General features: G+C 35.0%; 3 protein-coding genes across 3 annotated transcripts; 1 reads left to right on the top strand and 2 right to left on the bottom strand.

Annotated features, from left to right (window-relative positions):
- Positions 1 to 1,146: 1,146 nt before the first annotated feature.
- Positions 1,147 to 1,644, bottom strand: LOC137727586 (uncharacterized). Its single transcript, XM_068466424.1, has one exon. It carries the CDS (start codon positions 1,642 to 1,644, stop codon positions 1,147 to 1,149), a length of 498 nt encoding a protein of 165 aa, XP_068322525.1.
- Positions 1,645 to 5,566: 3,922 nt separating this feature from the next.
- Positions 5,567 to 6,064, bottom strand: LOC137727585 (uncharacterized). The gene has a single exon (XM_068466423.1). It carries the CDS (start codon positions 6,062 to 6,064, stop codon positions 5,567 to 5,569), a length of 498 nt encoding a protein of 165 aa, XP_068322524.1.
- A 4,411-nt stretch (positions 6,065 to 10,475) lies between these two features.
- Positions 10,476 to 10,973, top strand: LOC137727584 (uncharacterized). The gene has a single exon (XM_068466422.1). It carries the CDS (start codon positions 10,476 to 10,478, stop codon positions 10,971 to 10,973), a length of 498 nt encoding a protein of 165 aa, XP_068322523.1.
- Positions 10,974 to 14,080: the final 3,107 nt, after the last annotated feature.

Here is a 14,080-nt window from a genome sequence, read left to right as displayed (position 1 = left end):
CATTAGATAAATGCCCTGTATGCAATGAGTCAAGCTTCAAAATGACATTTTAGAATAAAACGACTAAGATCCCACAAAAAGTCATGCATTATCTGCCCCTGAAACCTAGGTTGCAGCGATTGTATTTGTTGATGCATACTACCACAAACATTAGATGGCACAAGGAAAAACGGGTAGACGACGATGTGATGAGGCATCCTGCAGATGAGGAGGCATGGAAAGAGTTCGATCGAATGTTCCCCGAGTTTGCTGCTGATCCCCGGAATGTTAGATTGCGACTTGCCACTGACAGATTCAGTCTATTTAAGGTTCTAAACCAACACCACAACACTTGGTCGATTTTCGTATTCCAATATAGTTTGCCGCCTTGGAAATGCATGAAAAAATAATACATAATGATGACTCTTTTGATAACTGAGGATCCTCACAGGTCAATCGATGTTTGCTTAAGGTCGTTGGTTGATGAACTAAAAGATTTATGGACAAACGGTGTGCGCATGTAAGATAAGTCCATTGAGAAGATGTTCACTTTGCGGGTAGTAGTTATGTGGACTCTGAACCATTTTCCTACATATGCAATGATTTCTAGTGGAGCACTAAGGGTTATATGGCATGCCCTATATGCAAGGATGATGTAACATTTGGTTGGCACGCCAGAAAAGTTTGTTACCTTGATCATCGGAGATGGTTGCCATGGGACCACGAGTGGCGGAAAAAGGATAAAGAGCTCGACATCTGAATGTCGTAAACTGCATACCATCCAATCTTCTAAAGAGTTTCTTTGACTTGAGTTTTGAACATGCAGAGTAGTTAGACATCTGAATCATCAATCTTTATTATTATTGCAACAAACACACAGATTACATTAAAAGCTAGTGAATCATACACTTGCAAACGACTTATCCAAACACAAAGATAAGACATGAGTTTATTATTATTGCTATAAACACATGGATTAAAGAGAAATCCAAAAACCAAAAACAAGGAAAAAAGTAGTGATGAAAATCAATGCCATTTTCGCAGGGAACACAATTGCATTAGCGCATGCAACAAGCCTTTTAAACCCATAGGTGACCCAAATGGGACGAGTGAAGTCTCGTGAGGGTTTCCAGAGACGTAACCCACAAACATCATGCATAGTGATCATCAACATTTAACTTGGGAGACGGAGTAGATATCCACCCCTCCAGCGTCAGGTGTTTTTTGGCTGAGGCGTAATTCGAATCTGTTCTCAATGAACGGCCTGGTTAAGAGGTCGCTTTGCAAGTGGCGTAATCGGCAGCGCATGATTAGGTTGTTGTTGTCAGGTGGTCCGACAGGCTCGACTTTGAACAATGTGCAAGCCCAATTGTCTTTGGTTTCGTTTCGGTCAGTAGCCGCGACCAGGACCAATAGCCTGTTTTGGTCCACCCTTCTCAAGTAGTTGCCGTTGTAGGAGCATTTGATATGCACGTAATTCTTGTCAGCGTAGTCCTCATTGTTTGGCTTCTCGGTGGTGAACTTTATGAACCGGCTGTTTTCATTGTCTTCGGAAAACTGGACAATCTCATTGAGGTCGCTTTCTGCATCAAGTTGATATCGCAAGTATTTGTTGTTGATATCTGCTTTCAGCAGAAAGGGGCTAGGTAGTACAGGTGGAGCCATGATGTATAGTGTAGTTGGGATTGGGATGATCTCTCTTTTTTCTTCTCTCTTGATGATTTAATTTGCTTGCTGTGAATGTGTTGCTCAGTTCAAACCTGCTATCCTATTTATAAGAAATTAAGCACAAGCTAGCTCAAGTTATAGTCTTTAATTAATATTAATTTCCTCACTCAGTTTCCCGTCTCTTTCACTGATATGAATATGGCTGATCTCATTGGTGTGACGCGAGATTTGTTAAAATAGCTGATCGGATTGATTTTTTTGTATGACTCTTCTGCCAATTCTGAAACATTGATATGTGATTCCCATTATAAAATAATATATAAAATCCAAAACTCATATGAAATAAATAAAGACTTTTTATAGCACATAAATTTTCAATTTTGTTATCACATTTCAAAACTATCAAAGGTTAACTCAATGGTTGGAAGCACCAAAGATAAAAAATGGTTAAATAAAACTGCTTGCATACTATTTTACGAATAAGAAATTTTAAAGAATATAGAATAAGTATTTTTTTAATAAAAAAATTGGGCTGTGGTATTACACTAAAATATTAGTGGTAGACTTTGGATATGATCATAGAAAAAGACTTTCTATAGTAAATAAAATAAGACTTTCTAACTTGTACAAGATTATAGTTACAAGATCGAATACATTGATGGGTGCGCATTTTCCACGAACATCTTTTCTTAATTTGAGCAACTGTCAACTTTCATAGCGTACAATGGCTACAGGTAAAATGTTATGATAGATAGTAAAAGCATATCGCAAAGTTAGTGCGATCATTTTCATCAAGCAAATATATATTTGTCGGCGTAGAGTTGTTATGAAATTTTTTTTTTTTTTGTAGCATGTGAGTTTCTATTATGATGGTGCATATGACAAAAACTTCTATCTTGTTTAAAACAATGCATAAATTTTCAATATTGTTATCACATATCAGAACTATCAAAGGTTATAACTCAATGATTGTAAGCACCAAAGAGGAAAATGGATAAGTGAATGTTACTAGAATTAAATAAAACTGCTTGCATACTATTTTACGAATAAGAAAGTTTATAGAATATAGAATAAGTATTTTTTTAATTAAAAAATTGGGATGTTATACTACGCACTAAAGTATTAGTGGTAGACTTTGGATATGATCATAGAAAAAGACTTATACCATGTGGAAATATTTTTGTAGTCGCCGGGCAATTAAAAGTTTTGTAACACGTAAATGATCACTTGGTTTCATAAGACCTTCATTTAGATGACTTGGTTGTTAATGACTAATGTAAGACTTTCTGTTGATATCTCTTGAGGGTGAAACAGCTTTTGAGAAACGTTTTGAGCCTCATTACAACTTTTTCATTAATTTGTTAGGTTTCGGCTTAAATATTCTACTATAAATACATTTGTGGCTTAATAACTGGTAAAACCACTTCCATATGTATTATAATGATTTTCTTAATGTTGAGAAAAAATATTTTACGAAACTGAAAGATTTGCATTTTTTTTTTTTTTTCACAAAAAACGTGAGTTAACTCACGGTTCTTTGTCTGTTTTGTAAATTTGTATAAAAACCTTCAGTAAGTCCATTTATTTTCACATTTGCCTTACAATGAGGTACATAATATTAATGTATAACTTTCCATCAATATTCCTGAGTATAGACCCTTGTTAAGGCAAAGATTTGGGCCTCACCACAATATTTTTCATTTATGTTTTAGGTTTCGGCTTTCACAAAGCACACGACTGTAGGCGTGGAGTCTTTGTTAACAATTGTAAGGGTTGTGATTTTCACACACCCTAAACTACTTTTCCCACATCCCTTCATATTTTTTAATAATTAATTGGTATCCTACTATTTAATCTTCCATATATACCCCTCCCTATTTAATATTACCATCAAAAGGTAGGAAGGGTATATATAGAAGATTAAATAGTAGAATACCAATTAAGTATTAAAAAATAGAAAGGGGTGTGGGAAAAGTAGTTAAGGGTGTGTGAAAATCACAACCCTAAAAGTTTTGTAACAAGTAATTGACTTGGTTTTATAAGACCGACGTCTAGATTACTTGGTTTTTAAAACAAATATAAGACTTTCTGTTGATATTTTTTAAGGGTGAAACACCGTTTGAGAAACGTCTTGGACCTCATAAAAAAAATCACTTATTTTTTAGGTTTCGGCTTAAATATACTACTATAGGTACATTTGTGGCTCAATAAATGATAAAATCATTTCCAAACATCTTGTAAACAGTTTCTTAATGTCATGGAAAATATTTTATGAAAATGAAACATTTGTATTTTCCAAAAAAAATAAGGGTTAACACTCATAGTTTTTTTATTAATTTTGCAAATTCCTATGACAATCATCATTAAGTCCATTTGTTTTCACATTCGCTGTATCGTGAGGTACTTAAAATTAATTTATAGCTTTCCATCGATATTCTTGAGTATATAGACCCTCGCTAAGGCAAATATTTGGGCTCCCTACAATTAATTTTTTTTCATTTAATTTTATGTTTCGGTTTGAATGTACTGTTCAAACTAAACTTGTGACTCTTTTCAAATGCTTTATAAATATTCTCTTCATGCTAACGAAAATTTTTTTGGGAAGATAAAATATTTGCATTTCTCACAAAAACGTGGGTGCTCACTGTTTTTAGTCGGTTTTGAAATTTTGTACAAAAATCATCATTAAATCAATTAGTTTTCACCTTTGCCTTCCCACTATATTTCTAAAATTAATGTAAGACTTTCAACTTTTGTTCATTAGTGAGAATCTTATCACGAGAGAGCAACCATAAGAAACTCATAACTTTGGACGAATATGAAGTTTCCAATTGAGATTCCATCGCCAATTAGGAAAACCTCTAGAATTAATGACCAACATATAAGCATATTTAACAGAAAAATTACCATCAATTATTCCTGTCCATATACACTTAGCAGCCAAATCGTCAAAAGCAATCGGAATGCTAAGCATTTGTTCAACCACCACCTTTAGTAAAACAAGTAATAGTGGATCCAAACCATTGTTGTAACAATAATTAGCTACAGTAGTCTTAAGCATAACGTCGGAGAGCGGACAAGTAGCATGATGAAGCAAAATACCACATTTAGTTCATTTGTCCGTCAAAAAATTTATCGTTTCCAAGTCGCCATAGTAGCTCCTCATGCAAAAGTCTTTTAGTCCCTTCAAGAATACCTTTTCAAGTACAAGAATAGCCTAAAGCAATTTTATCATTTAGTAACTCACCCATATCACCTTTAATAGTTTGCACTTAAAACTTTTGCCCAAAGACCAGTTTCTCCCTGCATCAATCTCCAAAAGTTCTTAACAAGAAGAGCCAAATACAAAACTCTAATGTTTTTCAAGCCAACCGCACCAAGAGACTTCAGAAGACAAACTTGGGTCCATTTAACCAAGTAATTTCATTTTTAGATTGAGTGGAGCAATAAACGAAATTCTTATTTAACCTGTCAAGTTGATCACTAATGCTAACCGGTAATTTCCTTGTCTGCATGCCGTAAACTGCATACCATCCAATCTTGCAAGGACTTTCTTTGACTTGAGTTTTGAACATGCAAAGTAGTTAGATATCTGAATTATCAATCTTTATTATTATTGCACCAAACACACGGATTACACTAAAAGCTAGTGAATCATACACTTGCAAACAACTTATCCAAACGCAAAGATAAGACATGAGTTTATTATTATTTCTATAAACACATGGATTACAGGAAATTCAAAAACCAAAAACAAGGAAAAAAGTAGTGATGAAAATCAATGCCACTTTCGCAGGGAGCACGATTGCATTAGCGCATGCAACAAGCCTTTTAAACCCATAGGTGACCCAAATGGGACGAGTGAAGTCTCGTGAGGGTTTCCAGAGACGTTACCCACAAACATCATGGATAGTGATCATCAACATTTAACTTGGGAGACGGAGTAGATATCCACCCCTCCAGCGTCAGGTGTTTTTTGGCTGAGGCGTAATTCAAATCTGTTTTCAATGAATGGCCTGGTTAAGAGGTCACTTTGCAAGTGGCGTAATCGGCAGCGCGTGATTAGGTTGTTGTTGTCAGGTGGCCCGACAGGCTCGATTTTGAACAATGTGCAAGCCCAATTGTCTTTGGTTTCATTTCGGTCAGTAGCCGCGGCCAGGACCAATAGCCTGTTTTGGTCCACCCTTCTCAAGTAGTTGCCGTTATAGGAGCATTTGATATGCACGTAATTCTTGTCAGCGTAGTCCTCATTGTTTGGCTTCTCGGTGGTGAACTTTATGAACCGGCTGTTTTCATTGTCCTCAGAAAACTGGACAATCTCATTGAGGTCGCTTTCTGCATCAAGTTGATAGCGCAAGTATTTGTTGTTGATATCTGCTTTCAGAAGAAAGGGGCTTGGTAGTACAGGTGGAGCCATGATGTATAGTGTCGTTGGGATTGGGATGATCTCTCTTTTTTCTTCTCTCTTGATGATTTAATTTGCTTGTTGTGAATGTGTTGCTCAGTTCAAACCTGCTATCCTATTTATAAGAAATTAAGCACAAGCTAGCTCAAGTTATGGCCTTTAATTAATATTAATTTCCTCACTCAGTTTCCCGTCTCTTTCATTGATATGAACATGGCTGATCTCATTGGTGTGACGAAAGATTTGTTAAAATAGCTGATCGGATTGATTTCTTTGTATGACTCTTCTGCCAATTCTGAAACATGTGATTCCCATTATAAAATAATATATAAAATTCAAAACTCATAGGCAATAAATAAAGAATTTTTATAGCACATAAAATAAGACTTTCTAATTTGTACAAGATTATAGTTACAAGATCGAATACATTGATGGGTGTGCATTTTCCACGAACATCTTTTCTTAATTTGAGCTACTGTCAATTTTCATAAAGTACAATGGCTATAGGTAAAATGTCACTGTGGTTATGATAAATAGTAAAAGCATTTTCATCAAATAAATATATATTTGTCGATGTAGAGTCGCTATGAAATTTTGTTTTGTAGCATGTGAGTTTCTATTATGATGGGGCATATGACAAAAACTTCTATTTTTTTTAAAACGATGCATAAATTTTCAATTTTGTTATCACATTTCAGAACCATCAAAGGTTATAACTCAATGGTTGTAAGCACCAAAGAGAAAAATGGTTAAATGAATGTTACTAGAATTAAATAAAACTGCTTGCATACTATTTTACGAATAAGAAATTCTATAGAATATAGAATAAGTATTTTTTTAATAAAAAATTTGGGATGTTATATTACACTAAAATATTAGTGGTAGACTTTGGATATGATCATAGAAAAAGACTTATACCATGTGGAAAGTTTTTGTAGTCGCCAGGTAATTAAATGTTTTGCAACACGCAAATGATCACTTGGTTTCATAAGACCTACATTTAGATGACTTAGTTGTTAAAGACTGATGTAAGAGTTTATGTTGATATTTCTTGAGGGTGAAACACCTTTTGAGAACCGTTTTGGGTCTCATTATAACTTTTTAACTTATTTTTCAGGTTTCGACTTAAATATTCTACTATAAATACATTTAGCTTAATAACTGGTAAAACCACTTCCATATGTATTATAATGATTTTCTTAAGGTCATGAAAAAATATTTTACGAAACTGAAAGATTTGCATTTGTTTTTCACAAAAAAAATGCAAGCTAACTCATAGTTCTTTGTCGGTTTTGTAAATTTTTATAAAAATCTTCCTTAAGTCCATTTGTTTTCACATTCACCTTACCGTGAGGTACATAAAATTAATGTATAACTTTCCATTGATATGCCCGGGTATAGACCCTTGTTAAGGCAAAGATTTGGGCCTCACTACAATATTTTTCATTTATGTTTTAGATTTTGGCTTTCACAAAGCACATGGTTGTAGGCGTGGTGTCTTTGTTAACAATTAAAAGTTTTGTAACAAGTAATTGACTTGGTTTTATTAGACCTACATATAGTTGACTTGGTTTTTAAAACAAATATAAGATTTTCTGTTGATGTTTTTTGAGGGTGAAACATTGTTTGAGAAACGTCTTGGACCTCATTACAATTTTTTTTCACTTATTTTTTAGGTTTCGGCTTAAATATACTAATATAAGTACATCAGTGGCTCAGTAATTAGTAAAACCATTTCCAAACGTTTTGTAAATAGTTTCTTAATGTCATGGAAACTATTTTATGAAAATGAAACATTTGTATTTTTCACAAAAAATGAGGGTGTTAAACTCACGGTTTTTCATTGATTTTGCAAATTCGTATGAAAATCATCATTAAATCCATTTGTTTTCACATTCGCCTTATCGTGAGGTACTTAAAATTAATGTATAGTTTTCCGTCGATATTCTTGAGTATAGACCCTCGCTAAGGCAAATATTTGGGGCTCTCTGCAATTAATTTTTTTCATTTAATTTTAGGTTTTAAATATACCATTCAAACTAAATTTGTGGCTCAATAATTGATAGAAACCTTTCCAAATGCTTTATGAATATTCTCTTAATGCTAACGAAGAATATTTTGGGAAGATTAAATATTTGCATTTCTCACAAAAACGTAGATGCTCACTGTTTTTAGTCAGTTTTGAAATTTTGTACAAAAATCATCATTAAATCAATTAGTTTTCACCATTGCCTCACCACTATATTTCTAAAATTAATGTAAGACCTTAGCTTCTGTTCATTAGTGAGAATCTTATCAAGAGAGAGCAGCTATAAGAAAGTCTTAACTTTGGAGGAATATGAAGTTTCCAAATGAGATTCCATCGCCAATTAGGAAAACCACTAGAATTAATAGCCAACATATAAGCAGATTTAACAGAAAAATTACCATCATTTATTCTAGTCCAAATACACTTAGCAGCCAAAGCATCAAAACCAATAGGAATGCTAAGAATTTGTTCAACCACCACCTTTAGTAAAACAAGTAATAGTGGATCCAAACCATTGTGGTAACAATAATTAGCTACAGTAGCCTTAACCATATCGTCAAAGAGTGGGCAAGCAGCATGATGAAGCAAAATACCATATTTTATTTCATTTGTCCGTCAAAAAATTTATCGTTTCCAATTCACCATAGCAGCCCCTCATGCAAAAGTTTTTAAGTCCCTTCAAGAATACCTTTTCAAGTACAAGAATAGCCAAAGCAATTTTATCATTAAGTAACTCACCCAAATCACCTTTAATAGTTTCCACTTAAAACGTCTTATATTTGTTTTAAAAACCAAGTCGTCTAGATGTAGGTCTTATAAAACCAAGTCAATTATTTGTTACAAAACTTTTAATTGTTAACAAATACTCCATGCCTATAGCCATATGCTGTCATGTTACAAATATTTTTAATCAAAACTTCACATCTACAGCCATGTGCTTTGTGAAAGCCGAAACCTAAGACATAAATGAAAAAAAAATTGTAGTGAGGCCCAAATCTTTGCCTTAACAAGGGTCTATACTCAAGAATATCGACAGAAAGTTACATTAATTTTAAGTACCTTGTGAAAACAAATAGATTTAATGAAGATATTTATAAGAATTTACAAAACCAACAAAAAATCGTGAGTTAACCCACGTTTTTTGTGGAAATGCAAATCTTTGATTTTCGTAAAATATTTTCTGTGACATTAAGAAAATCTTTAAAATACATTTGGAAGTGGTTTTACCAGTTGTTAAGCCACAAATGTATTTATAGTAGAATATTTAAGCTGAAACATAAAAAATAAGTGGAAAAAATTGTAATGAGGCCCAAAACATTTCTCAAATGGTGTTTCACCCTCAAGAAATATCAACTGAAAGTCTTACATTAATAATAACAACCAAGTCATCTAGATGTACATAGGTCTTATGAAACCAAGTCGGTTACATGTTGCAAAACTTTTAATTATCTGGCAATTAGTCTTTCCACATGGTATAAATTTTTTTGACATTTTACAAAGTCTTTTTCTATGATCATATCTAAAGTCTACAACAAATATTTTAGTGTAATATACCATCCCAAATTTTTTTATTAAAAAAATACTTATTCTATATTCTATAAAATTTCTTATTCGTAAAATACTATGCAAGCAGTTTTATTTAATTGTAATAACATTCACTTAACCATTTTTCTCTTTGGTGCTTACAACCATTGAGTTAACCTTTGATATTCTGAAATGTTATAACAAAATTGAAAATTTATGCTTTGTTTTAAACAAGAAATAAGTTTTTGTCATATGCCCCATCATTGGACCTACAACAATTTGCTTGATCAAAAATGACCGCACAGATTTTGCCATATGCTTTTACTATTTATCATAACTAGAGTGACATTTTACCTGTAGCCATTGTAATTTATGAAAGTTGACAATCGCACAAATTAATAGCACAGAAAAGATGATGAAGGAAAATGCGCACCCATCAATGTATATTCGATCTTGTGACTATAATCTTGAATAAGTTAGAAAGTCTTATTTTATATATATGCTATAAAATGTCTCTATTTATTTTATATGAGTTTTGGATTTTGTTTATTTATTTTATAATAGGAATTATATGTACAAGTTTCAGAATTGGCAGAAGAGTTGTACAAATAAATCAATCCGATCAGCTATTTTAACAAATCTTGCGTCACACCAATGAGATCAGCCATGTTCATATCAATGAAAGAGATGGGAAACTGATTGAAGAAATTTATATTAATTAAAGACCATAACTTGAGCTAGCATGTGCTTAATTTCTTATAAATAGAATTGCAGGTTTGAACGGAGCAACACATTCACAGAAAGCAAATTAAACCATCAAGAGAGAAGAAAAAAAGAGAGATCATCCCAATCCCAACTACACTATACAACATGGCTCCACCAGTACTACCAAGCCCCTTTCTGCTGAAAGCAGATACCAACAACAAGTATTTGCGCTATCAACTTGATGCAGAAAGCGACCTTAATGAGATTGTCCAGTTTTCCGAGGACAATGAAAACAGCAGGTTCATAAAGTTCACCACCGAGAAGCCAAACAATGAGGACTACGCCGACAAGAATTACGTGCATATCAAATGTTCCTACAACGGCAATTACTTGAGAAGGGTGGACCAAAACAGGCTATTGGTCCTGGCCGCAGCTGCTGACCGAAACGAAACCAAAGACAATTGGGCTTGCACATTGTTCAAGGTCGAGCCTGTCGGACCACCTGACGGCAACAACCTAATCACGCACTGCCGATTACGTCACTTGCAAAGCGACCTCTTAACCAGGCCATTCATTGAAAACAGATTCGAATTACGCCTCAACCAAAAAACACCTGATGCTGGAGGGGTGGATATCTACTCAGTCTCCCAAGTCAAATGTTGATGATCACTATGCATGATGTTTGTGGGTAACGTCTCTGGAAACCCTCACGAGACTTCACTCGTCCTATTTGGGTCACCTATGGGTTTAAAAGGCTTGTTGCATGTGCGAATGCAATCGTGTTCTCTGCGAAAGTGGCATTGGTTTTCATCACTACTTTTTTCGTTATTTTTTGGTTTTGAAATTCGCTATAATCTGTGTGTTTATAGCAATAATAATAAACTCATGTCTTATCTTTGTGTTTGGATAAGTCATCTACAAGTGTATGATTCACTAGCTTTTAGTGTAATCCGTTTGTTTGTTGCAATAATAATAAAGATTGGTAATTCAGATGTCTAACTACTCTGCATGATCAAAACTCAACTCAATTAGAATTTTTTGCTTTGCTTTGCCTGAAAGTGGGGAGCATAATGGATAGCAATGAAGTACCCGAGATATCTTTTCTATATATCTAAACCATAAGTTTGGAATTAGGGCTCGTTAGATACAACCAAACACAAGGTCTAAAAAATTCAAATTTCAGTTAATCACTTTTTCAGAGGGACTCAGAGTTCGTGATGGGAATTGACGAAGGAGCTCGCAAGGGGGGAGTATTTGTTTTTTGTAGCAAACGGTAAAAACGGCGGTGAAAAACTTGGGAAAATTGTCCTTTGAATGCCCTTTTTTGCAGCGAACAGCAAGTAAACCTTATCTTTATAAATTCCTCCTTCCTGCATTTCTTCGAAGTCACACTAGTGTGTACAGACATGATTATAAGCACCATCTACGCTATTGATCAAATCATATTGTATTATTTTGTATATTTTCCATAAATAGAAGTCAACTCCCCTTATTGAATAATGAGTAGTGAGATCATCAAGCAGAGGAAGACGGACTTCTCTATGTTTATTAAAAAATTATTATTATTATTATTATTATTATTATTAGTGAGATCATCAAGCAGAGGAAGATGGATTTGGCACACATGGTCTATGTTTATTAAAACATTATTATTATTATTACTATTATTATTATTATTAAGGGGATGGGTGGGGGAAATATAAATACTGGAAAATCATAACGCATCTTGTTATTATTAAGAGGATGGGTGGGGGAGATATCAAATACTAGAAATACAAAGTAGTAGTTACGCATCTCTACGACAAGTGGTTTGGGGTAAACTTAATCCACAACGTTGACAAATGGAAGATTATAGTTTTCATCGATGGTGTCAAGAAGTTTGCTGCTGAAATTTCAGCAGGAGGTCATGCTTACACCCAATTCCGAATGGACACGTGTCCAAGTTTTGATTTTTTTAATCAAAACTTGGACATGTGTCCATCCGGAAATTGATGTAAGCAGGAATTCCTGCTGAAATGTTCAGCAGGGAAGTTAATTCCTTAAGTAGCTAAGTGTGTTGTTACAGTGTATCTACCAGTCTATATAATCGGAGTACATCTGCTGAAATGTTCAGCAGGGAAGTTAATTCCTTAAGTAGCTAAGTGTGTTGTTACAGTGTATCTACCAGTCTATATAATCGGAGTACAAGGCTGTGGTTTTACTAGAACTCGTCGTATAACTCTTTCGCCCCCTTCTATTTCGATTAAAGTAAGACTACCAGTGCAAATGATACAGGATTTAGTAGAACTTCCATAATCCAACAAACGTTAAATCCTATTGATCAACCTACCTAAGCAAGATGTACAAAACGCTGAGATTCTATGGCAACCAAAATTGCTAAATAATCTCAAGGTTCGGCAGAGTTGTTGGACTCCTGTTTAAACCATTTGATCCAAAATATGTAAATGAACTATGTTAGATCAAAGGGGTGGCCACGGTTCGGTTCGGTCTGGTTTCACTTTCAAATCAGAACCGATTCAGTAGAGTTTCGCTTAAATTTATTACTAAAATCATACGCTTTGGTTTACGTCCTTTCCAGTTCGGTTCATGCCGGTTTACGATTCTAACAAATATAGGGTAAATTATAAAAATATATCTCAACTATTGTGTCAACCACAGTTTCATACCCGCATCTTTAAAACATTTTAATGTCATACCTTATCTTCGAATTTGTTGCAATTTCATACCTTATGTCAGTTTGTCTATCAATTCATCTGTTAAATGTTAATGTGGCTTGAGGTATGACCCACTTTCTATTAAAAAATTTAAATACAATTATTTAAATATTTTTATTTAAAAAAAAAAATTTGTGGGACCCACCCACCTTCTTCCTATCCCACCCTTCCTCCCTTCACTCCAAAACCAAAACCCCACCGTGACTCTCCCTCGCCCTCATCCTCCCCACTCGATCGTCTTCTCCACCCAACCATCTACACTCTGATCAAGCCATTCCCCTCCATGCCCGTCCTCCCCCTACGCGCCCCCCTCCGCTGCCGCACCTGCCGCTTCGTCCTCAACCCCTTCTCCACCGTCAATTACGCCACCAAGATCTGGATTTGCTCTTTCTGCTTCACCCGCAACCACTTCCCTCCCCACTACACCTCCATCTCAGACGAGAACCTCCCCGCCGAGCTCTTCCCCCAATACATCACCACCGAGTACGACTCATCCATCAAAAAACCCACCTCAGCTCCGGTCTTTATTTTCAACATCGACACATGATCGAGGAGGAGCTCTCGTTTCTCAAGTCCGCTCTGTCTCAGGCTCTCGGTCTCCATCCCCATATTTGGAGATAAAGAAGTAGGCGAGTGATGGGGGATGGCGGAAGGGATGATGGGGGATTTTTGGGTCAGGTTGCTTAGAAGAAGAAGATGAAGAAGAAGGGAGGGGATCTTTGGGGAAAGGGGATTTTTGGGAGAAGGGGGTGGGTGATGGGGGCTCTAGTTTTGGTGGTGAAGGAAGGTTGGGGGTGGGGAAGAAGGGGGTTCTGGTTTTGGAGTGAAGGGAGGAAGGGTGGGGGGAGATGGGTGGGATAGGAAGAAGGTGGATGGATCCCACATTATATTTATCAAAATATTTAAATAATTGTATTTTAATTTTTTTAATAAAAAGTAGGCCTCGCCTCAAGCCACGTCAGCATTTAATAGAAGAATTGACAGACAAACTGACAGAAGGTATGACATTGCAACAAATTCGAAAATAAGGTATGACATTGAAATGTTTTAAAGATG

This window comes from Pyrus communis, chromosome 3 (assembly GCF_963583255.1).
Source record: "Pyrus communis chromosome 3, drPyrComm1.1, whole genome shotgun sequence".
Lineage (NCBI taxonomy): Eukaryota > Viridiplantae > Streptophyta > Magnoliopsida > Rosales > Rosaceae > Pyrus > Pyrus communis.
Note: the sequence above shows the minus strand (reverse complement) of the source record. Positions and strands in the feature narration are given on the sequence as shown.